Source organism: Centruroides sculpturatus, unplaced genomic scaffold (assembly GCF_000671375.1).
Source record: "Centruroides sculpturatus isolate CEXI.00-Female unplaced genomic scaffold, Cexi_2.0 scaffold151, whole genome shotgun sequence".
NCBI lineage: Eukaryota > Metazoa > Arthropoda > Arachnida > Scorpiones > Buthidae > Centruroides > Centruroides sculpturatus.
The window spans coordinates 383,305-411,072 of NW_019384363.1; the positions used below are offsets into that span (position 1 = coordinate 383,305).

Sequence of the window (27,768 nt, forward strand, 5' to 3'; positions counted from 1 at the left end):
TCTGAATAAACATTTTGGTATAGTTTTGAAATAGTAATTTTGTAACTAAATTCTGTACTTACAAAAATTAAATCTGTAAACATTACTGTTGTTCTGAAATCACTGCAAAAATTTTAGTAGTAATTTTGTTTTACTACTAAACTTCACTTTTGATTATTTATGAGGCCTTACTGTATTTATATATTTTTCTTATAAAGCTCATATTTAATCTTTACCATATATTTTATTGACAATTACATTTTAACATTATTTATTTATTTTAATATATTTTAAAGATCTGGTTCTGTGGATAAAATGTGACAAAGTTGTATAAGAGCTGCAACAAAGTTCAGAAAATGTGTAAAAACATCATGTATTTAGTCATATTAAGAAAAATATGCCTAAAAGGCTCATCATTTCAATATATATATGTATATATATATATATATATATTCACTTTATACACTTACAATAACAACATTTGCAAGATGAGCAGCAATTAAAGCATAAACTCCACCTGAAGCACCAGCCAAAAATGTCTTAGGATCAGATATTGAAGCTCCTAAAGATCCTATTTAAAAAGCATATTATTATTCTTACACATAAAAGTATATATTAATAAATATTATTCTTATAATTTTATGAATATTCATAATTATTACATTAAAAAACAAATATTAATATTAATTTTTAATATATAACAAGTAAAATGGCAAAGTCTATTTTTGGGACGAGTCTATGTCTCAGAGAGTGCGAGCAACACATGTGCAAATCTCTCACTTGCACCTGTTTGTAGAAACAGTCTCAGCATTTTGTATTTTCCTTTGACCCAGTTCTTGGTCCCGACTACCTGAAAGTCTGGTTTATTTTATGTGCGCATGATTGGGCACCAAACACTCTGTGCCAAATTGCAACTCCTAACATGCACTCCTTCATACCTCTAAGGTGTACAGCCGTTGACAGCAGCACAATTTTAGAGACAAGACATAGTCTCATCAATAATGTAAGCAGTATCATAATATGTTAAATAGAATATCAATAGTGCATTTTAGTAAAATGATAAAATTATCCTAAACATCTAACAATACATTTTTTATTAATCCTCACAATATTTTATCTTTTTAAGATGGTATTAAAAAAAAATTTTAAATCCTACTACAAATAAGTTAACTAATCAATATGTAAAAAGATGTCTGGCTTTCTTGTAATGTTAAATGTACAAAAAAAAATAAGGCTGACAAGAGATCATGCCTGACTTTTCCAGCAATCATAATTTACAAAGTTAAAGTTATGTGTGACTCCATCTGTTATGAGATTTTATTAAAAAATAATTTTTGGGTGTAGGAGTGAACTTCTGAGCAAATTCTAAATGCTAATAACTAGTAAAACTTTCACTACATCTGACCCAATTAATTAATTAAGATATGACACAACCTCCTATCTCTCCATCCCTTGACCTTTAACTGCCAAACTTAGTAGCATTAATGCCCTATATATAAAAATAACTCTGCCAAATTTCAAAACTTTAGTATACATGACTGATCATAAAAAATAAAGTGTAACACTTTAGTAATGAATATGCAAAAAGTTTCTTTGACTCAAGTCAATTTATTTCTTACAATGTGCTAAATTTCAATACTTAGTTAGATGAGTTGTATCTTTGCCAGATCACTTTAGCAATATTTTCAGGCATTAAATCAATCAGTTGCTGAATTTGGTGTGGAAAATTTTATTTCATCCTTCCAGAAAGATGTTGAAATGCTGTAGCATTGTTGGTTTTAATTTATTAACTCTGTGTTTTAGACACTCCCACAAGCTTTTAATCATATTAAGATCCAAACTATGTAAGGCAAGAGGTTGATCCTTTTTCTGAAACCAAGCCATAGTTATTTTCCCCGTAAGTGTCTTTGCATTGTCTTATTAAAAAATAATTTAACTGACAATTTACTTGACTCAGTTCTCAAGTGATCTTTGCATAATTCCATAATACTTTTCAAAGTTCTGCACTGATAGGTCTGCCCCTTTTCCAGTTTTCCAATTCTTTTGACATAATCATACTTCTAATTTTTTTAACTATCTACAGCCTTTATGATTTGCTTTCATTTACATGATTCTGAAATCTCCACCAAATTTTTGTTACAGTAAACTATAATAATTTGCACTCTGTTAAACAGACTATTTTGCACATTCATTACATTGTTGCATAAGTGCTATTGCTTTACATCAGCTTATATAGTTCATTGCTCTGAATATTGCTCAATATTATTTATCTATTTATTTATTTTTGCAAAAGTTCATACTCATTTCGAAACCATAAATTTAGCATATATGAATTATTTTGATTTTATCTTTGTATAACAAAATAACCTTACATTCTTTATTCATTTATAAATGATTTTAACTAACTATTTTATTTTTACAATTTAAACTAGCCACATCTTTCCTTTTATACACACAAACTACACAAACTATTTTGTTGGAGTTCCATTCTAAATTTCTTCCATTCAAATATATTATATTAATAGTCCTCAGCTGAAGGAGAATTTAATATAAAAATTAAATGAAATTAACACGTTTCTTTATACACAAAAAGAAGGATATTGGTTTCAAAGTGAGCAAAGTTAACAATATGGAAATTATCTCAAAAACTCATTTAGCATACAATAACTTCTAACAATAGCAAATAAAAATATATATTTATACTAAATAAAAAATGCCAAATGACAATTTTGTAATATCATTACTGGGTTAATTAGACATTGACCTAATTTTCAAGAGAGGGGATAATCATATTATATGCATCAGTATTCCAAACAAAACTTCAACCAACACAAGAAAAACAGCTTTATTGGAGAAAGAAGGAAAACAAATATCACTTTCCCACTACTATCAAATCTTTTAAATTCATCTTCAGACAGAAAATTCACAAAAAACAAGAAAGATAAACAAAATAAAATGTATACAAAATCCCATTTCAACTGAATAAAAACATTCATGAATGCTTTCAATTTAAAAATAAAGTATATTTGTAAAATGTGCTCTACTGAAAGTAAAAAGTATGGTCTGTTTTTAAATTGTTGTTTGATTTTGTATACGTTTTGTGCTTCTTCGTAAACTTTATTCTCTGAAGATAGAATTAAGAGATCCAAAAGAACTAGGGAAGTGGTGTTTGCTTTCCTACTCCAATAATGTTGTTTTTCTCATGTTTTAAAGAATCATTTTTAACAGCATGTTAAATAATCAATAAATAATACTTTTAACAAAATGAATAACATCTCAATGTTGAAACAGTGTCCTCTTTTTATGTTATATTTTTTGAGACACTACCAAGTATTGACACTAGACACTGCACTTTTTCACATCCACTTTATTTTCTTACATATTTTACATTAATTAATTTGCATATATGCAAATTAATTAACGTGGACGTGAAGTTTGTGGGATGATTCGCAGAGTGCTAAACTTGTGTTAAGTATTATATGGCTGCTGTCCGATGGTATGCGCAATATTATTGGTACTGTATCCAATGTAAAAAATGGAACTCTGCAAGTAATTCTTTAAATGAAAATTACAACATTTTTAGAAATTTTTAACTGGTTTAATGTACACAGTGGTGTTGTTTTGGTTTTATGTATGTCAACAATAAAATAAAATTGCTGTAGAAAATGTGTATCAGATGAGAGTAGGGAATTCGATCCCGATCCTTATTTCTAATCCCAGGATTTTGGGATTATACTTATTCAATCCCGGGATCATTTCGGTATTGAGGGTTAATAAAAAATAAGAAAATCTTACAGAAATCAAAAATCAAAATGTAGACAAAAATCAACGTATTTTATGGTATACACCTAGTTAATTTAATCACTCTAACTAATCAGACTTAGAGTCAGACTAACCAGACTTAAAATCACTGTTTCATGTTAAATTTATTCTTTTTTAAGCATCACTGACATCTCTTTAAACTCACATAAATTGAAAAAACCTTTATGTAACAAACTATGCAAATAAACGTTGAAAATTAACAAAAATCTCTCTTAACATCGACTAAATAGACTACTTTCATATAACAACCTAGTAAGTAGGTAGTAAAGTAAGTTTCTTAGCAAAAAGTATTTAAAAATAATATTAATCAGTCACATTTTTCTTAAATATAAAGAAAACTAATCTAATAGGAACATTCTAATTTGAATTGCGAAAATATGATCTGAGAAATAACAACGCATCCAGTGTCTCATCACCAAGTCTGCTTCTCAATTTGTTGCACATATATGCAGCTGCTGAGAAAACGCGTTTAGGTTTGATGGAAGTTGGAGGAATCGTTAGTAAATACTTATAAGCTTCGAGGACACGGGGAGGATGGAAGAAAACAGTCCGGTCGACACGGATCGGGATTGTAGGAGTAAAGGCTACAATCCCGATTGTTTCGATCATTGTAAGCATGTCTTTCTAAAAATAAACGCGTTAATTTTGTAAATTTGGTCTCTGTGCGAGTCTCTCAGCGTCCAGCAAACCACTACCCCGAAAGGTAAAAAGACTTTCTCACATCATCTTGACAGATCGCGGGCAAGGCGAGGGTCATAACCTTTTCACCTAAGGTCGACCCCCTAAGTGAGAGGCGTCGGGTCTATATTAACTACACTGGCAAAACAAGATGGCTGACACATTGACATGTAAAACGCACTGAGTAGTGCTCTTGACTGCACCAGAAAATCGATTGGCGCCCGCAAAAATTCAAAAATACAAAAATGAAGTATATTACCAAGTAACCCAGTGAGAACTGCTTGCCTATCATTTTAGTTGAAAATACAAGTTTTATTCCAAGCAAGCATCGCAAGCCCACTTGGTTAATTTCTGCTGCTTGCTTGGAATAAAATTTCTTGTATTTTATATTAAAATGATAGGCAAGCAATTCTGTTAAAAGCACTGGCACTGAACATTTCTCTTCATGCAGTCTATTTTGCAACTTTTTTAAAATGATGTCAATCCCGAAAATCTCGGGATTAGGTAAAACTTAATCCCGAAAATTTTGGGACTGAAAAGTTGTCAGGATCCTGGGATCCTGATTTTTGAGATCCCGGGATCAAATCCTCTAGATGAGAGGCACCAGCCCAAAATGTGTATTGAAAATTAAAACAATCAGTTTCACATCCATTTTATTTTCTTATGTATTTTACAGTACATAAGAAAATAAAGTGGATGTCCATGAAAAAGTCCAGTGTCTAGTGTCAACACTTCATGGGATCTCAAAAAATATAAAATAAATAACTTTTTAATTTAACAGTAAAAACAAATTAAGCAAACATTTTCATACATAAGCAACATAAACAATTTTGAATAGCACATTTTTGAAATGTTCTGTCAAACTGTTTGCTTTCATTTTCATTGGAACAAAGTTTTCAATGCATTTAAAGATAGTTTGAAAGCTTCAAAACACTTATCTAGTATTAAATTATGATTTCCTCAATATATTAAAAATGTTTTTACTTTGTTTTTGAGCATTTTTAACAATTAAAAATATATCAGCATTAGTTAACCCTTTGGTGGGCATGGCATTCATGAGAGGGTGCATTGTGGCTATTATACTGCTTACAAAATATTATTTCATATCCTGAAATATTTATTTTTGAAAACATGAATAAAATAAATGAAAATTAATCTTTAATAATCAAACTTTTTATTGAATAAATGCAGTAATAAATCATCTAGATTAATAAAAATAGGTCATTCCAACACCATCTGTTGCTAATTTTCACAAATGTCACATAGTGATTATATGACTGTGCTCCTTGCAGATGTTTTTTATCACATTCTTAACAGATCAATTTTGTTCTACTGTTCTTGTCTTTTACAAAAAGTCATCTGTCTAATTAGCCAATTGTTCTGAGTTACTGTCCCAATTATCTTCTATAATCTCTCACTCTTCTGATTCAGTTTCAGTGTCATAATCAATCAATTCTGGCTCTCCTCCCTTTTCCTATCAATTCCCTTACAACTAATTCTAAAGCAACATCCAATTCCTTTGGAGTCAAAGCTGTATTAGAGCTAGAAACATCATGCAAATCTAAGCACCCCAAAAGTTGTTTGGTATATTTTCAAACTAATACAAGTCTAAGAATTTATTGAAAGCTATGGCATTATTAAATACAGATATTTATGCAATGGATATGCAAAACATAACATACCCTTTCAAACACACAAAAAATAAATTAAAAAGTAAACACAAACATACAATTATTTATTATAACATCGTCACAATGCTGGGATGCAATTTTTAATCATATTTTTAATTGATTTAATTTAAAATATATGCTATCAATTTTAGTGTCTTGCCTCTGTATATCACAGTTTTCCTGTTAACAATAGTGTCATGCCAGTCACCTATCTAACTTTGTTTGCGAGATCATAGAAGGACAGACAGACAGTGGGAATTTATAGGTCTGCAATTTTCAAATTGCAGCCCAATTATATTTGCTTCACAATGCACTTAACAGCAAGTATACTTGAGATACAATATCACTTAATTTAAAGCTCAGAAACAACTAAATGATTAAAAACAGGAAAACCATTTCGTGCATAGATAATGATATTAGGGGCAGTCAAATGAAAATGAGACAGATGGAAAAAAAGTAAGTAAACTGTTTATTATTTCAAAAGTAATTGCCATAACTGTTAATACATTTATCCTACTGTGAGACAAGATGGTCAATGCCTTCATAGAAAAATGTTTACGGATGCCTACGGAACCATGATTGTACCCAGATTGTACCCTTTTTGTCTGAAGCAAATTGACGGCCATGAATGTCTTTCTTTGGGATTCCAAAAATATGGAAATTGCATGGGGAGAAATCGGGACTGTATGGAGGATGTGTATAAACTATGCTGCAGAAGTTCCCAGAGAAACTTCTGCAGCGTAGTCAAAACAATCTTGGTAACATATGGATGGGCATTATCCTGCAACAGAATGATGCTGTCTGTCAACATTCCTGGGTGTTTGAATTTGATGGCACACTTCAATTTTTGCAAAGTTTCTATGTACTGCTGTGTGTTAATTGTGGCGCTGTGTTCCAGAAAGTCAACGAGCAGCAGACCTCCATAGTGATGGTGGACACACACACGACTCGCCGACCTCACTTTGAGCACGTCTAACAGACAAATGGCACAGCGATGAACGTTCACACTGTTCCTTCCTGATTCCCAATAGAGGGCACTTCTATATACACACCTACCTGCATTACCAACTTCCGTGCCACACTTGTTATATAGTCTGTCTCGTTTTCATTTGACTGCCCCTAATATATTCTATGAGAATACTACATTACCTTTGTACAATGTCTTAAACAATACATTGTCAAAACTGTGCAGCAATTTGCCATAGGTATGCCCTCCAAAGGGTTAAAAAAATAAAATAATTTTTACTAATCATTAATTAAAGATGAAAAAGGTAACTGACAGGTGATAAATTTAAATCATAATATTTTTAAGAACTAATCCAATATTTTTTTCTATTCAAATCAACTTGTTCAGTACAGTAGTAATTTTAAATAATGGCAATAATAAAAGCCGTTTACAACTCTGATGTAATATGTTGAAAAAGTCCAATAAAGTATCATTTAATAGAAATTAGCTTCCAAATTTAATTTCATATTAAATAACTTTTATGTTATTAGTTTTTCGAAGTTATAATTGTCCATTATCATCATCAATTAAAATTATAAAATCTCTTGCAAATTACTGGCCAAGTCACTTTGAACAGAATTTTGGACCAGTTTCTTAAAGTCAATTAGATTCAGTGAGAGTTTAATTATTGTTTAAAATACTAATAACAACATAATCAATCCCATTTTAGCATTCCCCTAAATAAAACCTCTCCAAACACCAAAATTAGATGTCAATGGATCTTCTGCTATCTACATAATGTTGCCATAGTTCCTTGATTTACCTGATCTCCATATCTGTCACCCATCAAGCATTTGAGACCAACAGGATTCCAGCATTGGCCATTTACAACTGCAAAAGATATGAAGGCAACAGTTATATCTGTGGACAAATCTGTTGCATGGTGACATATAGGCAACATATATAGACAGCATATGGTTCTGAATGTATTGTAAATATGTCCAGACAAGAGAAGGTCCTACAAGGTACTAAAGGTTCATTTAAATTGTACCATCCATTGTCACTTTGTTATGACATTGTAATTGCTTACTACCATTGTCGTTGTGTTCGCACTAATAAAGTTTCATATGAATTCAATGCTTCCTTCATGATGCATAAGTTTTGTCAATGAGTGTGTATTTCAAATAAATTAATGATTTTAAGTTTAATTCCTATTCAAATTAAAGTATAGGAAGTGAAATGTGCTGCCTATATTCAGTCACAGAATTCTTGACAAATATTAGATTGAATGCACATATTAAGTAGATTTTATCTAACACCATTTTCATTTTTTAATTGATCAGACCATGCATATTAAGTACATGGAGATCAGAGATGCCTCTCATCAAATAGAGAACATTGTGAAACATCCATCAACAGTAATAAAGATATTTATCATCATTAATAATTATGTAATTAAGACATTTAATGTCATTTTAATTAACATTTTAAGAGTTATTTCTTAAATTACGGAAAAATTTTAAATCAATTAAATTTCTATAAAACTTAAAATTTCATATTTAGGGAAATAATTAAGTCACTAAATTATTAATTAAAGTTTAAAGTAAATTAATTGTATACAATACTTTCATATAAAAATTTAAATTTCACATATACAAGAAATTCTAGTTAGTTCAAACTTGGATAGTTCAAAATCCCATTAGTTCATAACCATACTTTTGTCCTGGCTGGGGATATATAGATTTACACATTAAGAAATTCAGTTAGTTCAAAATATGGCTACTGCAAAATCAAAGTGAAAATTCTGTCTAAATTGTCATACGAGTATGTTAACTCATTTGTTTAGACTAAAGTGCCTCCATGCAATAAGCGGGCTCCTACTCAAATTTTTGTTTTAATTTCCATGACTTTCCCTGACCGTCACATTCCTTACAAACTAAAACAGCATTTGACTTCCTAAGCATATATGTTTTGCTTCTCCAATGATTTAATTATTTATTTTTTCTAATTAACAGTTATATATATTTTATAATTGCCAAGTTATTAAAATTAAAAATAAAATGTTTTATTAAAATTCTGTTATTAATCCACCATCATAAATCAAAAAAAAAGAAAAAAATTATTTTTTATTATTCATTAACAAATTCTATATAATTTATGTACAAAAGTATATATTTGTTAAATTTATCTCTTAATAAATTACCTGAACTTTATAAAATTTAATAAACTGAAAAAAAATCAGAAATTGTTTTGTTACGCAATCAAAATTATTAAAATGAAAAATGATAAATAATACCATTTAAATTATTTATCATTTTGTGTACTTTGTAAATTTCTGAGAAAATTTTTCAGGATTATAAGATTGGGCTACCAGTAGTAAATTGAAATATTTGTAGGATCTAGGCTACTGCAATTGGGCAACTTTAAAAATAATTTGGGCTCTATTTTGAGGAATTCTGCTTTAGTTTATATAATATCTATCTGGCAACCTGTGAGATTCTCCTGGACACATGTTATTTATACACAGTTTATTCATATTATTATTATTATTAATCAATTACTAATTAATGAAAATAGCATTCTGTATATGTAATATATGTAACTGTATTCTGTTTTCTTAATGAATCACATCAATTGCATGGCATTTGGCATATTCTACAGAAATACTGTATGTAAATCTCGAATAATTCGAAACTGAATAATTCAAAGCCACAATTATTTCATCCCTTGAATTTCGAACTAACAAGGATTTCCTGTATTTTTATTATTTGTTGAATGTTGTAGTAATAAATCTAAACATTTTTATTAATTTTTTACTTACCGCTTATTTGATGAGTTTCTGTTTTAATTGATTAATATTATAAATTAGTAAGCTATATAATTTTTTAAACGTTTTTCTTTTTATCTGCTGTATTAAATTTAGTAAAATTATAACTTTAAGGTCAAATTTATGCTGCATTGAATTTACCAAAATATGTTAGGGCAAGCAATATTAGCATTGAAAATTAATTAGATTTAATAATAGTATTACAAAAGTGAAGAAATCAATCCACAAACTTAATTCACCATAATAGTACAGAGGTCATTCAAAAATTAGCAACACTGGTTGTTTAAATGCATTATTTTTAAAATTTTCACTGGCTAAGAATTTATTCAATGCCCAAAATATTATCAATTTAGGTTAACTGCAAATATTTTGATATATCACCAAAAGGAATCCAATATATGTATATTTTTTCTCTTTGATGTGACAAAATAATAGTTTATGTAAGTTTATTTCATCTTCAATGAAATTCCTTATACACATTACTGCTAATATTTTTTGTTTCATAAAAATTACTGATTGAATATAAACTTATGCATATTTAATTATGCACATTCTCAAAATCTTTCAATTAAACAATTTACACAGACCAGTCAATGCAATGCACATGAAAATTCCTGAGGAGATAATTATTTAAAATTTACTGTGTATGCAAGTGATATATTTTCACCATTTTGTAACAGGAAAAGTTCAGCATAATTTCAGAAATGTTTCATTGCAGTGACAAATACAAATGGAAACAAACACAATGTACAATAAATCCAAATGTTAAATACAGTCTGTTAAAAAATTATGAATTGAAGCTGCAATTTTTAATTTATTTAATTTAAAATATATTCTTCCCATCTCAAATTAGTAGTCTTGCCCCTGTACATCATACTTTTCCTTTAACAATAGAGTTGTGCCGGTCATCTATCTAACATGTTTTGGGAAAAAATTTTTTAATTAAAATAATGTGACTTCTGGTTTGTATCAGAAATTCATATATAGTTAATCGGAACCTTCTGACCCAAGGTTTCCATATCTGGTCTCGTCTTTCATCTATCTATGTTCTCGAAATTAAAGAAAGACAGATGAATAGAGAGACAGATGACAGTGGGAATTTATAGGTCTACAATTTTTTCAAATTGCAACCCAATCACATTTGAACAATTAATTCAACAATCTTACCACATTTTAGTTATTAGTTTTACAAAAGTCAAATTTTTACCATTAATAAATTACAATACCACCATGAAAACAAAGATTGAGAAATAACTTTATTGTTGATTAATAGTTGATTGTTGCTCCATTTCTTCATATAACTTCAAATAGCCTGTTTGGCATTGATTCTACCAATTTTTGCAGTAGATAATTGACAACATTATCCCATTGGCACATAATTTCACATTCAAGTTCTTGAACACTTGAAAATTGGCAATTGTTTGCATATACTTTCTGACTTAAAATTCCCAAATGTTTTAAATGGGATTTAAGTCAGGACTTCTTGATGGTCAAGGTAAAACATTAATTTATTAGCCTTAAGTAAGTCTTGCATTATCTTGTTGGTAGTACCATTTTCTTCCTCTAAAATGTGATCTAAATGGGAGCAAATGTTTTTCCAATAACACCTGATAATTTTCAAATTTTAATTTAATTTTAACAAGAACGAGTTTAGCATCATAACAGAATGTTCCCCAAACCATGGCAGAGCCTCCACCCATTTGTCTACTAAAAGTTTCTTAGGTGCATTGTGCAAATCATGCCAATATGCATTATTCCAATCTGGATCATCAATACTGAACATCTTTTAGTCTGAAAACACTGCACTGTTACCAGGATATACAGTTCTTGATCCATTCTAATCTTCCTTGTTACTTACTCTTCAGTTTTGTGTAAGTTGCATTCTTATTTTTCCTTAATGTTTTCCAAACAGTTTTATATGAAACTTTTGCCCCAACTTCACATGAAATCTCTCTTGTGAACATGTTCTGTTAAGTTGCCAGACCAAAAACATGCCTGTAATTCCATGAAGATAATGATTTTTTGACCAGATCTTTTGTTCTGTCCATAATTTTTTTTTCAATGCTGAATTATTGTTTTGGACTTATTAAGGAGACCAATTACAGTTCTTTCTGAGTAACCAGTACCAGCATAATAATAAATTTTCTAGATTTCTTCTTCTCCCAATTCACTTCTTGCTGGCATAGTGTTTAATCACAGCCACTTGAAATTAAACTTAAGAAAACTGTTAAAAAACCTTTACAATTAGTCATGTGACATCACAGAAATTTTTCATAAAGAAAGGGATTAAACCATTTTCTCATGGTGGTCTTATAATTTATTAACAGTGAAAATTTAACTTTTGTGAAACTGATAACTAAAATATGTTAAGATTCCTAAATGTTCAAAATGTGATTATTTATTGTATTTACTTTATTCAGAATTATAAATAACCATTAAACATTGTTAGTTTTGAGAAAACTAAAAAATGTAGCGGTCTTATAATTTCTTAACAGATTGTATTCCTATTGTCTATATTTCCATAATTTGATTAATCAATTAGATAACAAAATAACATATACCTAGCATCAAAGTTAGTTAAAAATAAAAATTTTATTGAACTAAATCTAATTGTCACTATTGAGCTTCTCCAATTAGGCAATATAATTTTAGCTGCTTTAATTATAAAAAGTGCACAAAATATTATTATTAGTCATAATTAATGTAAAGGAAAATAATAATTATAGAATTAGACTAACTAAAGAAAACCTTAATCATCATCAAACTTCTTAACTTACAGCAAATCCTAACTATGAAATCAACTTGCAGCTAACAAACACAAACATAACATAGCTGTTTAGGTTTAGGATTGTTTCTTATTTCAAAAATGATAATAATATTAATAGTTATAAAAATTAACAATAACTTATTATTATTATTGTAAATGATTACAATAAATAGGAAATTATTGATAATTTATGAAATTTGACTTCCATTTAACATCTCTTTAATATGGTAAATTAGAAACTAAGATGAGATATATAGAGATAGCAGTCAAGGAACATGAAATCAATCCTGAGAAGTTAATATAATGGGAATAATAATTAATTATTATAAGTAACTAAATATAATTATAAATTCTCTTTTAAAATCTCATAATTATAATAATCTTTAGTGAAAATACTAAGTTACTGTCATTTATTTTATCTATTATAATAATTTAGAAAAAATATTTTACTATCAAATTTGATCACAAATAAGAACTCTGATTAAAAGATATTTTTAATTTTCATTTAACATCTACATTTTAATGAAAATTTGAAAAGTCAAAAATGAAATTTTAAAATGATCATGTAATGCAAATTCATATTTATTCTATGTATTATAAATACTAAACTCAAAAATTCTATATCAAAATTTTGTGAATTGTGAATAATACAAAATATAACAGCATGCTCACCAAACTACTTAGTAAATATCTATGATCAAACCATTTATTAATGATCTCACAGTTATGATATGAACTTTATCAATTACTATGATTAGTCAATCAACTCTAATTTGTGTTAACTATTCCTTCTCTCAATTCAAAATACATAAATCATTTGACAGTCATGCAGAGCATATCCAGCAATTTTCTGCATTGCTATCATATCTTCTGTCCTTATAATAATTTGGATTTTGGTGAAGCAGTCTATATTTGCTAATATGCTTTTAGAGTTATTATATGGTATTTAGTAATTTATATGATTAAGTGATGTTTAAACTTCATTCACTTCTATATACATGTTAGCAAAAGTTGTTTATTACAGAGTATGCATTCATCAAATCACTGATAAGCTGCTTAGTTCCAGTGCTGCTAATAATTTTTAAACAACCTAAGTATATTATATTAAATTTAAGTCAGGTTAAAAATATTTAAACAGCATTAATTTTAGAAATATGTATTTTAGCAATTAATATGCTTTAAATTAAATTTCTCTTGGTATTCTTTTCAACTAAACTACTGTTTTCAACATGCTCCTGAAACATCAAATGACAAATAAAAAATAAATAAAAGAAAAATTTTAGAAACAAAAATATTTTTAATATTAAATATTCAATTACAAATTATTACTGAAGAAACAATTTCTTACCAGCTATAACACCAGCCATATACACAAGACCAACACGCCACCATTTATGCACCATTTCTAAAGGAATTCCAAGTATTATTTGGACAAGAAGATTGAAAAATATATGGACCGCTCTGTAATTTATTTAAATTTTAATTTAAAAAATAAATTGGATTGATACTTCTTTGATTTTTAAAGTATTTAGTGTGTTAATATATTAATAAACTGCAAAGCATTTAATACTTTGTTTTTTAATTAAACTTTTCAACAACTTAAAATAAAGCTTCTGAAAGTCAGCGAAATTGTTAGTTCATAAAGTTTTCATTAGTCTATAATAAAGTCTCATAATCTATAATAATTGTTATCAAGTTGTATGATCAAGTATTATTTAGCATTTCATTCTATGAAAAATGCAATGCAGGAAACTTTAACCCAATATTTTAATAACAAAATTAAAAGTAATTTTAGTGTCAAAAATAAATCTTTGAAAAGACAAGTAGCAGAACAATTATTTTATAAATATTTTTATATAATATGAAACAGTGGTATTTTTCAATTAAACAAATGTTCTATTGCATTAAGACAGAGAAGCAATGCCATGTAGACAAATTTAATATATTTTTGAATTATTTTTCATATATGTATATTAGAATGTTAGGTAATAAAGCATTGGAAATATAATATGAAAAAATTTGACAAATGACTGTTAAGTTTGATATAAAAATGCCAAATAAAAAAATAGATTCAAATTTTCTTTACTCAATTATGAAAATTAGCAAATACTGTACAATATTTATATAACAATTTTACTTTTACTCATTTTTAAGCTAATCTAAACGTAGACACAGTTATGTTTATTTAAAATTACATTCATTTAAAGACAATTTTGTAAGAGTGTCTAGAAAGTGATAACACATTTTCTTCTCAACATCATTTTATTAAAAAGTAAAGATTTTTGTCAGTTAAAATACATATAAAAAAATCTATATTCAACTATATAAATGTAAGTTATTAATATAAGATAAACATATAATTAGTCTAATTAAACAAATAAAGATATACAAAAATATAAAAAACAAAATAAAAAAATAAGGTAATAGAAAAAAAGTTAAAATTTTGTTTTATCAATAATGAAATAATTTTTTATATGAAAATGTTCCTGAAAAAAACCTGTTTTTTAATTATTTTCAAAAATTTATATAAATTTTGTAACATTTCTTTTATCGGAAAATATTGAACTTTTTATTAAACAAGAAAGTTTTTTTTTATATTTTTGCATTTATTAATTCTAATGTATGCAAAAATTGCAATTAACAACAACATACCCAGCATGAATTAGCATATATGTTAAAAATCTCCAAGCTTCATATCTGCGATATGGATTATATATAAGATGACTATCAATAGGAACAGGCCCGGTTGCACTGAACTCATCCAACTTGACGCAATAGTAAATGTAAACAGCAAGCTAAAATGTTAAAATGCAAATTAATAAAAAAATATATACTTTTAATATTTATTCTTAAAATGCAATCATAATACAAAAGTAACTTATTTACATTAGAATGTACAGTACAGTATGCATAATCAATTGAAAAAGTGTATTTATAAGAATCAAATTTTCTTTTGATAGAACTCCAAATACATAGGCTGTTTTTTTTTTAACCTCTGATGGTCCATAAAACAAAGACAAGTGTAAATAACAAAACGAATTTATTACCAAAAGTTAGGTACAAACATTGACTTTTTGACATAATTACCATGAAGACTGATGCATTTGTCGATCTGTAGACGATCTTTGAAAGAGGAAGAAGTCTCTTGGCACTAAATCAGGGCTATATGCTGAGTGTTTAAAAAGTTGAGCTAAGTGGAAGTCTCAAAGGTGAGTCTTCACACCTTTAATGTGTGAAGACTTCCACCTCTTTCCTGAACTGAAAACTTGGTTAGCAGGGGTGAGGTTTGAAGACTAATGACAATATTCAAAACAATGTTAAGATCCATCTCAATCACTGACAGCAGCATTCTACGAAGAGGGGATTTCAAATATTGTCCACAGATAGACAAATGCCTCAATCTTCATGATGATTAAGTTGAAAAGTAACCATGTTTGTACCTAACTTATGGTAATAAATTCATTTTGTTATTTACACTTGTCTTTGTTTTACGGACCATCGAAAGTTGAAAAAAAAACCACCCTTGTATATTTTTATTTTATTTGTATTATGACTTTATTATTGTTATAATTCTATTATAATTTAATTTTACTATCAATTTAAATTCACCCTTTCTTTTATTTTAATTATATTCTATGTGATGACTGTTACAGATATAATAGAAGTTTTACACTTCATATTTTTTGTTTATGTAACAAAACTCATGAATTACAATGCTGATACCATCTCTTTAAATTAGAAAATATTAAAGATGAGAAGTTTTTGTATATTTTTTCACATATCTGATATAAGACAATATTTAATTTGTATAATTATTTTCAAAAATTTGTTATATAAGACTACTATAATCTTATTTTGTTCTTATGTTTATAAATTGTGTGCAGAAGTGTAATGATGTAATAATACTGTTATAAAATTAACATTTGTTATAAATTTTTGTATCTTAACACCATGTACAGAAAATTGATCCTTTTAGAATTAAGTTTATTAAATTGAAAATATTCTACATCATTCTGTTCTACAGAGTTTTGAGTGTGATTTTAAATGCTAATAATTGTCATATAATTGATTGAAAACATTTTATTTATTAAAATTTTTGATTTATTGAACTAAAATCTGTTTTCTATTTTATTATGGAGCTTATGACTAACTGCCTAACTTTCAAGCATTTTTAAACTTTTTTGAATCAGAGACAGAAATTATAAAAGAAATCTCATAAACACTAGATACAGAACTATCTGTTTTTACAAAAATTTTTAATTCAGTTTCACTAATCAATGCATAGCCTAAATAAATTTCAAAAAATTTAGTATTTAGTTATTTTGTTATCTAAAATTAGATTTATTATTAATTAAATGCTAAGTAATTTGGCACTAGAGNATCTACTTTTAATTATAGCCATAACTAATAGGCTAATGTTTAATGTATAGATTTATCATATTTTTCAGTTTTGATTTTTTACATTTTTGTGAATTTTACAATTTATAGATAAAATTTTTTTTAATATTTTAAATTTCAAAATTTGAATGTACAGTATTATAACAATTTAATTAGAATATTTGGTATTGTATTGTTTGAGGAAAGCTATTTTGCTTTCTGTCTTTATATTATTTGTATTAAAATGTCATATTAGAACAACTGTAATCAGAAAGATAATACATTTTAATATACAGAAAAAATTAGTAAATTAATTATGAATTATAATTCTTATATTTATTCTTACAGGCCATTTCATAAATTTTATATATTTTAAAATATATCTATGCATAGCAATGCCTCAAATAACATTTAATTTATATTACATAGAACTTATCTCTCAAAGTAATGCAAAATACAGTAGTACCTTGTACATCAAATGACACTAACTTTGAATGCTTCAGAATTCAAATGCTAAATTTGACGAAAATCGGTCTCAAAGTCTGAACAATGCTTCAAAGTTCAAACTGTGCACACAGTGGAAAAAAAGATGCCCTTGAAGTCTAAATGCCATCTGTTGTGTGCCCAAGTTGTCTCTCACTCTTATGTTATGCTCTTAACTTTTCAGTACTTTTTCACTTTATTTTTGGTGCGTTTGGTTATATAAATATATTGCTTGTTATTTCTCAATTTTTAATAATTTCTTCCTGCTATATTTTCCATCTCTTAGTTTAAAATTTCCTAAAAACTTTTTAAACAACATGTGACATACATATATATAGAAAATATATTTCTTCTTGACTATACATACATAGATGAGTCTTTGTCTACTTTCTGTCCTTTCACATGCTGTACAAGGCAATAACAATTCCACCAGCGAAGTCGACCTTTCTATGTAGGCTACCGTTCGCCGTAAAATGTAAAACAGTTAAAACATCCTCTAGCAGTGGCATAACAAATTAATAATTACATTTGATAAAAAATAAAAAATTGCCAGGACAAATTATGACATTTATATAGAAAATATATTTCGTCTTGACTATACATACATAGATGAGTCTTTGTCTACTTTCTGTCCTTTCACACGCTGTACGAGGCAATAACAATTCCACCGGCAAAGGCGAACGGTAGCCTACATAGAAAGGTCGACTTCGCCGGTGGAATTGTTATTGCCTTGTACAGCGTGTGAAAGGACAGAAAGTAGACAAAGACTCATCTATGTATGTATAGTCAAGACGAAATATATTTTCTATATATATGTCATAATTTGTCCTGGCAATTTTTTATTTTTTATCACATGTGACATGTTCAAAGTTTCTTCCCCATAGACATTGCAATTCTTTTTTACCATTTATGCAATGTTACATCCTTTTTAAAACTCATATTATACCTGATATGCTTTTTATCTGAGGACATTTAAACTTGATTTTATTCAAACAAAATGTGAAGTTTAAAATAAGCTTCTAAACAAAGAATACAATCTCACATTAGCAATAGTGTATTAAATTCAGAACTGTTATAATTAAATCACACAGCTAGGATAAGTAATGACAGCTGTTAAAAAATACCCAAAAACTTTCTGTTCAATCCAATATAACATTTACTTATTAACCATGGCATCCAAGAACTGTGTGATAGTAATTTTCATTTTATTATATTTTATTTCATTTTTTATGTTTTAATTTATTATTAAAGCATTTAATTGTTATTTTTACCTTAAATTATGTGTATTTGCTATTTTAAGTTTATTGAAATGAGTATTGTTTAAGGTCTGGGAATGGATTAATTCACTTTCCATTGTTTCTAATGTGAAAAACCGATTCAGACTTCAAGTGATTCAAAGTTCAAACAGCCTCCTGGAGTAAATTAAATTCAAAGTATAAGGTACCACTGTATTTTAATAAGAGTGCTTAAATTTTGTTTTGAACTATTTTGGATTTAATTTTTTAATTATAGTATTTTTTCTTTTTTAAAAACTGTAATCTTACCTCTATAACACTAACTAACAGTAAAAATATAGGTGGAGGCATACAGTCATAATGTTCAATATAATGTCTCACAACAATGGCTCTGTGACTCTTTGGTATAACAGCCAGTGCAGCATAACGTACTAAACGATGAAATCTTGGTCTCGCAGCACCTAAATCAGCTGCATGCATCTTTATTTTAAAAAAAGTTTAAATCAATCACTTATTTAAAACATGACATAAATTTTTAATATAAAATTAAAGATTACAACAACCAAAAGTAAACACAACGTAACTCACCATATGTTCAAATTCAGAATAAGATAAATAGTTATCTTTATTTAAATCAGCCCATTCTAGAATCTCTTTTATTACTTCAGGAGGTAAATCCTTACTAATATCAGCTTCTGTTGTTAATAAATTTTTCAATTCTTGTAATGGAATTTTCCCATCATTATCTGTATCATACTGAACAACAAAATATGCTTTTATCACAATGAATACTAAAATTAATTTAATAAAAACTGTATAATAATATCTATGAGTAAATTTATAAATATTTTAATGCAAGTTAACACTTCCGTGCTTTATATATACACACATATATATATAATCAAATATTTTAAAATTGACCATTTTGAGAATAGAAACTTCTGGTATAGGAAACCAAAGCATAAAAAAAAAAAAATCTGATTTGGAGCATAACTTAAAATTGAAAATTTCAGAACTAAATTACTTTATTTACATGAAATAAGTATAAGAAACTAATATAAATAACACATATTTGCATAGCATCTTTGTTTCAAATACGGGCTTCTTATTTAACTATTTAACTTGCTTGATAATAATTTATGTATATTTTTATTACAACAAACTTTCATTTAACAAACATTTAACAAACATTTTTGGGATTCCTTCAAGTTCATTACAACAGGATTCCATTGTTTGTATGTATTTTTTATGTCTTAATATTAATTCTTACTTTGTTACTGTGATTGATTTCAAAGAGTCTGAAATATCAGTATAGGCTCTGTTGCGGATTGTATCTTTACTGAAGAGACAAGAATTCTGATCCAAAATGCATTTAAATAAAATATCTGAGAATTAATTAATTGCTTTCTGAGTAATTCTTGAACTCTGATGAGTGTTGGATTCAAAGGACATAACATTTAGGTTTATTCCTCCAAAAAACCCCTTTTAAGTGGTTATAAAAGTGACTGATTATATCTGGCAAATATTACTAATTTTAGCTTTGTATTAAATATTAATTTTGTTGAAGCTTTATATCGAGATAAATGGTTTAAAATGGCTTAATTCATTTAAAGTGGTTAACAATATTCAATTTTTGATGTAATAAAAAATTTCCAATTTACTGTGTTGTAAACCTTCAGATAATATGTAATTTGTCAAAAATACTTGAAAAAGACATATTTTACTCTTTTTTTTTTTTAGTGTATGAAAGGAAAGGACTAACTAAGAAAAACATGTTTTATTTAGAAAGACAATTCACTTCACAAATTTGAAAATCCTAACAATTTAAAATTTACATTAATCCTTAAGAACTTAAGTGATAAAAATAAAATGTCATTATAAAAATAATACATTAACAAGAAATGATATCTTCAAAATGTAAAAGATTTGTATGGTAAATTTCTAGAGACAAGAAATAACCATAGCAAGTGTCCATTCACAACTTTGAAAGACTATACAACCTTTAAACAATACTAACAAAAATCTAAATATATAGACCATGCATTTGTACAAATTTTAAAAAATATATTAGAATTCATTAACCTTCAATAATAAATTTTGCAAGTCACATCCTTTAATATTGTCATAAATGTGACTTGCAAAACTTATAAAGAACTATTTAATTTTCATTTTTATACTGCTATTATTGCCCACATACTGTTTACATTTTAAAATATAAAATATTTTCCAAACAATACTATTGTTTGGAAAATATTGAAACACTTGTTGAATAAAATTGAATACAATTGAAACAAACAATTTTCATATAATAATATCAAGGTTTTAAATAAATTTGAAAACTTGCATATATACGGTTCATTGAGATAATCTAAATGTTAAGAACTGTTTAATTATACCATAAAGAAGCATAATAATGAATAGCGAACATCACTTTAATAAAATGTCTAGTAGATAAAAAATTAAAAGCGTTTAAAGAAGAGATATGATAATTACAAGAGATTACATAAATAAAAAATGTTTTTAATTGATATTAATTATATTAAGAAATATGTATATAGTGAATGCTAACAGCATTGCAAAATTAATTATTTCTACATGTTAATTATGTCATAATACTAACAATGCCATTAACCTTTGTCAGAATCAAAATAATAAATCCTTCATAAACTGTTACATTTACTTTTTTGTATTCACTTTTATTACCAGGTAAAATAGTAAAATATGTTTTATGTAAAATAAACCATCTTAAAAAAATACAGAGAAATATGCAATTCTGAAGAAGCTAATGTAAACCACTTCACATTGTCTTTATTGGATGGATTTATAAATACAGTAGAGCGTCGATTTCCGAATCAATTGGGGACTGGGGTTGTCTGGATAACTGATTTACGTACGAAAAAATAGTTTAACGTATCCAATGTCGAAATTTTTATCCGTTGCGTGTCGCTTCGCGTTGAATTTTCGTCGATGTTAAGCCTAATGAAGACTATTGTATCGTTAAAAATTATTTTTTTATTTTGTACAAACAAAATAAATATATTGAAAAATATAAAAACAATAAAAAAAATATACTGCAGAAGTTAATTTAGTATCAAAAACGTAAAATATTTGAGTAGCCCAAGACATAGCCAAAGATTGAAGCGCCACAGCACTGGTGAAAATTTAAATTTGCCGACTGGAATTCTTTCGGATGATTGACTTTCGAAAAATCGACGCTCTACTGTATTTGAAAGTATATAAGTTTGCTTAAATATTTCAAATTAGTGCATTTTTTTTCTCTCTTTAAAGAAAATAAAATTCCTCTCAAAGATTATGTAATTAGTTGAAAGGTCTTACAGATTTATTAAATGTTTCATTGCATTATACATTTTAACCATACATTTATGAATCTGAAATAAATTATGATACTAATTAATTCAAAAATTATTAATAAGCCACTAACTTTCCCTTATACAGATTATTTTCTCTTAAAATCCAATACCACAACAAATGACAGATCATTAAAAATCAAACATTTTCAGTCTATTCATAGACCATCATCAGGATACATTTCAATTCGAAAATAGAAACATTCTAAAAAAAAAAATTAGAATTTTTTCAAATTGGAGTGTATCCTGATGGTCTATAAATAGACTTAAATGTATTCAATTTCTAAAAATCTGTTACTTGTTTTGAATTTGATTTTAAGTTGAAGTGCATAAGATAACATCCTATGTTTTAATGCTTAAAAATTATTATTGGTGCTTAGCTTTTATTAATAAAAAAATATTTTAAGATAATCTAAAATAATAATAATAACTTCAATTTATTTTTAAGTTTACAATTTAATCAATAGTGAAGAGAAATTCAGTTTTTTGGCTGTTAAGAACCCTGAAAATTTCTGAATTTTTAACCCCCAATAAACTAAATTTCAGAGTGCTATTGACTTTAATACAACATATGCTTTTAATATACATCAAAGTTTATAATTTATTTGCTCTCTCAGAAAACATTGTTTTTGTATATATTTGTAAAGCATACATTTAAAATGCATACGATTTTAAATACAGTAATATAAAATTAACTTAATACACAAATATATATTTTTCAATAATACTTACTCGGTCAAACACTGGTTTCCATAACTGTAATAAAAATTTTAAAAATGTAATTACGTATAATAATTTGAAGTTTTTAAATATAATTATTTTTATAATTACTACAATATTAATTGTTAAATATGTTATTAAATCCTTATTATTTATGTATTTATAATATTAATTTATTTTATTTTTCAACTTAACAGGTTTTACTAAATTTTTAGTTGATTAAAAAAGCATAAAATTAATATTGTATTTCTTTTAAACATTACAATATGTATTATTATAGTATATTTTAGTTTAATTTTATTCAATTATTTTTTTTTCATCTAATTATAATGTTTTTAAATAAAAAATAAGGTTTGAAAAGAGTTGTATATATTTAATTAGAAATATTTTTTTCTAATATGATGTAATCAAGATGCTTTACGAATGATGTCATTTTAAAATACAATCAGATTAGATTGGAAATTTTGAAAAATATTATGAAAAATACAATGGATAAAATTAACTTTAATCTATGGATTTTATCATTTTTCACTTTCATTTCAAATACAGTAAATAAATTATTCATTTGTAATTTTAATTTTGTCAGTTTGCAAACTATATATATATATAATTCACAATCCAATATTTACATTTATTGATGTCTAAATTAATGAAAATTATTTAACTATATTAAACTAAGCAGTCATTTTACTCTTATGCTATTTTAAAGCCAAATTTAGTTATAAAATAAGCTAATTTCACACATATTATGATTCATACTTGATTACTAAACTATTTAAAATGTGAGATCCGGAATTTTTGTGACGGAAATCCCACTCTTTTATTAACAAAAACGTTAATTAAACTCTCATTTATGTAACGCCCTAGAAGGAAAACCAGGCTTGTGTAAACTTTCCGGTCATAACTAGCAACATCCATTGTTCTTTGCAGAACTTGCATCTCGTCTTGCAAGTTACAGTTAGCATCTAAATGTCGTCATTTGTTTTAGATCCCTGGAACACCTATAACCTTTAACTCATGAACATCCGATCACGTGGTGGAAATTCCCCACTAAAACCTATAAAAGACCATTCTTACCCCCTCACTGGAGAGTCTACGAACGAACGCAGGACTAACGACATCGCGCCGATCTTCCAAACCCACCGAATTCCGATCTCCAATGAACCTCGAATAAAATCATTGCAAAAGTTGCGAATCTTTTTTAAATTTGTGTTCCTGTGGATAATAGATTTGAACATTTAAGCGCCTCCCTGGAATTAAACCTATCAAGGAACTCCATAAAGAGGTATGAACGAGGGAAACTCTCTCTAGAGCATATTAGGCGGTAGAAATGCAATTTGTGTAGTCTTTGATTAATTCGCTTGTTTTAATAAATTGTTATTTTATTTGTTAAAAGGATGGTAGTCTCCTTTACTCGATCACATCCGTCACCTTATCGTCAACCCCAAATTCTCTCCATCCACTCGCCTGACAATTGAGAGTCAATTAGATGTCCTGTCAAGTGAACGGGAGCCTTACGCCCCCGTATTCACAAAAATATCAAATAAAGCTTTAGTTACTATAATATTCTAACATCAAGCATTATTAAAATCTGTTAAAACGGTATGTATGAAAAAATACCAAAATCTTCTAATGTATTTTCTTCTTTAAAAAAATATTTATTTGATATGTTTGAAGGAACCAGATTGTAAGATAGTAACCTATGTAAATGTAGTTTTGGAAAAAAATGCAGATAAAAATTCCTTTTTTTGTTTTTCCTTTAAAAGGCATAATAAGCATAAGTGTGGCATTATATGTCAGTAATAAAAATAAGGAGAAAACTAAGGAGACATTAGAACAGATTTTAATGAATAAACAAAACACATCACATATCAAAATATATGAGTAATTTTGGCAAAATGCAAGATTGCCATTATCAGGCAAATCAAACGTAGAATAAATTGTTCAAGCCAAATGATTGCCAAATTATATCGGACTATATTACTACTACTATTATTAATTAAATGCTAAGTAATTTGGCACTAGAGACAGGCATTAGGTGCTATCTCTTGCTAAATTTAATAATTATAATTAACGTTTTAATAATTAATTTAGAAAGTTTTGGAAGAAAAGAATCAGCCTGAAGCAGGACTCCTGTGCAAGCTATGCAATGCCCACAAATTAATAGATTCTGGAAGGGAGGATAAGACAAAGGTCCAAGTAGCAAAATTAGTGATGCAATCACATGGTAAGTGGGAGTTGCAGGTTTGGTTGAATTAAAATCTGTTTAAACGTTAACAAATTTTTCTCTTTATTTTTAAAAGGCATAATTACAGGAACCTCTTATGACTTTGCTTTCTCTCTACGAGTATAAATTGACACTTCTGATCTTTTCACAAGCTAGGAATTAGGCAGAGTAACATCAGTGAAGATACCTTAAAAAATGCACTTTTATGTGCACCTTTTACACTCAAACCCTTCAATTGTAAGTGACTATCTATTTCCACTTTCACTTCTAAACAAAACTTTCAATATATGAAAATAGAGAAAAATCATTTTTACCAAAATCATTCATTTTAATTTAGACAATTTAAATCAATCTTCTACTTTACATCTTAAATATTGTATGATTATATTTTAAACAATTTTTTATTAAATATAAACAAGTTAAATGTTAAAAATCATAAATTACAGGATGACTTGCTCTTTTTTCATTTATTAATAATATGTAAGATTTCAAGCATACAATCTGAAAATTAGATTCAAAAACAGAACCAATGCTTAAAATGGTAAAATTTCAATCTGAATGAGGGATTTAAAAACCCTCAAGAGTCACTGGTGCATTATAGTTTCACAGGCAAATTTGAATTAGGGCACCACATGTACAGTATAGACATTTTTCTTTGGGGAAATTTTTGGGAAAGTATTTTCTTATAAAAGCATTCATTTGGGACTCCAGGCAATTGTCCTTTTTGCCCATAGGATAACACACCAATATCAAGGTCTTTAAAGTTCCAGACATGCTAATTTTGGGGAGCTTATATCTCGGGAGGATTCACATGTAGATCATCAGTTCTCTTGACTTTTCTACTCCTACAGATATAGTCTACAGAAAGGATGGGCAACTTTTTTCTACATATGGGCCACATTTGAAAATTTTCAGCTGAAACAGGCTACACACAAGAAAAAAAATATTTTTTTTAAATGTGAGTACATCACAATTATTTACTCATATATGATTATAAACTATATAAGTATATGTAATTTGACTCCCAGAACCAATCCAAATGCAATATATGCAATATGGCCGAATAATAGTCTAGAATCTCACCTAAATGCAAAATTTCCAGCAACAAAACACCCAAATTCAGCCACTCCTTTATTGGCCTTCTTCAGGAAATGTAAAACGAAAATAACTTTTCTATTTATAGAATGGCCCAAAGAAGGCCAATAAAGGAGTGGCCAAAAATGTTCAAAAACCAAATTTGGGTGTTTCATTGCTGTAAATTTTGCATTTAGGTGAGATTCTATATATATTGTTCCAGTTTGCTTGTGCCATTGAAGTTTTTATGTTCGAATAATAGTCACAATAATCAGAATAATATGTTCGAATAGCTTTAAATTAGTTCTGACACATGTCCATTAGCCAGTTTCTCATTTTACTTTTTACTAAATAGAAAAAAGCTTTTTCTGCAGTGAATTTACACTGTGAAAAAGGCTTATTTATTCGATTAAGGCAATGCCAAGGGGGGAAGTGCCTTTCAGGAGGTCTTTTACGGGAAACCAGTCCCCATTTAGGCATTACCAATGCAAAGAAAACCTAGAAAGCACAGCCAGCCCGTCGGCAAAGCACGAATCCACAATCGCAGTGTTTAGCAGTTTTATCCACTCGACCACTGGTGGGCACAGTAAAAGCTGCTCACACGCATAAGTTTAGAAAATAACAATTGAATTTTTGCAGCATGCTTCCTTAAGGTGGGAAACTGATATATTTATTAATATTTTGTGCGACGTGAGACACACAAAATATTAATGCCTGTCGCAGTTGCCCGCACCCGGTCTATGGCTCCAATAAGATACCAAAAACCTCACTCACGAGTTGCACTTGTCATCTCGAAACACGAAATTGACAAATTCTACAGCTGTTTTTACTAGTCATGGCTTTACTGGTTTTCTCTTATTTGTTTGAATAACAAGCTAGAATATAAGCAATTGTATATATATTTACATATCAATACGAAAATTTCATTTGCTGATAAACTTATTTCGTTAATTTTATATCAAGATAACAATTAATTACCCTTTCTAATTCAATAACATCGTAATCCTTAGCTTTTCGTGAACTAGACGGCAGATATTTTAAATTCAGTTCCTGTGTCGTCGATGTCATCTTCTCTTCTACTCGTTATGTCAATATTTACGTGTAATAACAAACCGCACTGTCAAACACAAACACTCGATAACTTACTACATTACTCTGTTTACACTAAACCGGCCCAACCCTCTCACCACGCTATGGCTCGGATTGTTCGCCACCTGGTGATGATAAATTGTCATTAATCTTTAATAATTTTAATGTTTTTGTATTTTAAATTTTAAATATAAAATAATACCGTTTTAAATGTTTTAAAACCAATTTTATTGCTTCTTAAAAATAAATTGTTAAAGCAGCAAATCGGATTCGGTCCCATTCGTAACTTCTTAACACTAGTCCTGGGTTCGAGCCTCGCCGACGGTCTGGCCATATGGAGTTTTCCGGGTTTTCTTCACGTTAATAGAGAAGTTGCGGCCGACGTTTTACAACGCGAAAACGTGTACGTCGGACGTTCAGCGCCGCCTTCCTGTAAGCCTAGACGTTTGACAATGGCGTTTGGAACGTCAGTGGAATCATGCTCGACGTTCCAAACGCCATTATCA

The 27,768-nt window shown here is 27.9% G+C and overlaps 1 protein-coding gene across 2 annotated transcripts; it reads right to left on the bottom strand.

The window, feature by feature from the left end:
* Positions 1-307: 307 nt before the first annotated feature.
* LOC111641551 (rhomboid-related protein 3-like) lies at positions 308-27,387 on the bottom strand. Of its 2 annotated transcripts, none has more exons than XM_023387735.1 (7): positions 27,152-27,387; positions 22,885-22,908; positions 19,373-19,540; positions 19,094-19,264; positions 15,342-15,484; positions 14,038-14,150; positions 308-550 (listed from the first exon to the last, which is right to left on the bottom strand). In XM_023387735.1, the coding sequence occupies exons 1-7, from the start codon at positions 27,239-27,241 to the stop codon at positions 438-440; spliced, it is 822 nt and encodes a 273-aa protein (XP_023243503.1). In that variant the 5' UTR covers positions 27,242-27,387; the 3' UTR covers positions 308-437. The 2 variants fall into 2 exon arrangements, with proteins under 2 accessions (XP_023243503.1, XP_023243508.1); XM_023387740.1 differs by lacking the exon at positions 308-550 and adding an exon at positions 13,338-13,924.
* Between the last annotated feature and the right edge of the window lie 381 nt (positions 27,388-27,768).

What these genes read in the sequence shown, in the direction of transcription:
- LOC111641551 (XM_023387735.1), bottom strand. Translation starts at nt 27,241, where the DNA reads ATGACATCGACGACACAGGAACTGAATTTAAAATATCTGCCGTCTAGT. An exon ending in TATATGCTAATTCATGCTGG is followed by an intron (nt 14,151 to 15,341) that starts GTATGTTGTTGT and finishes AATAAATTACAG; the next exon opens with AGCGGTCCATATATTTTTCA. An exon ending in TATGGCTGGTGTTATAGCTG is followed by an intron (nt 551 to 14,037) that starts GTAAGAAATTGT and finishes CTTTTTAAATAG; the next exon opens with GATCTTTAGGAGCTTCAATA.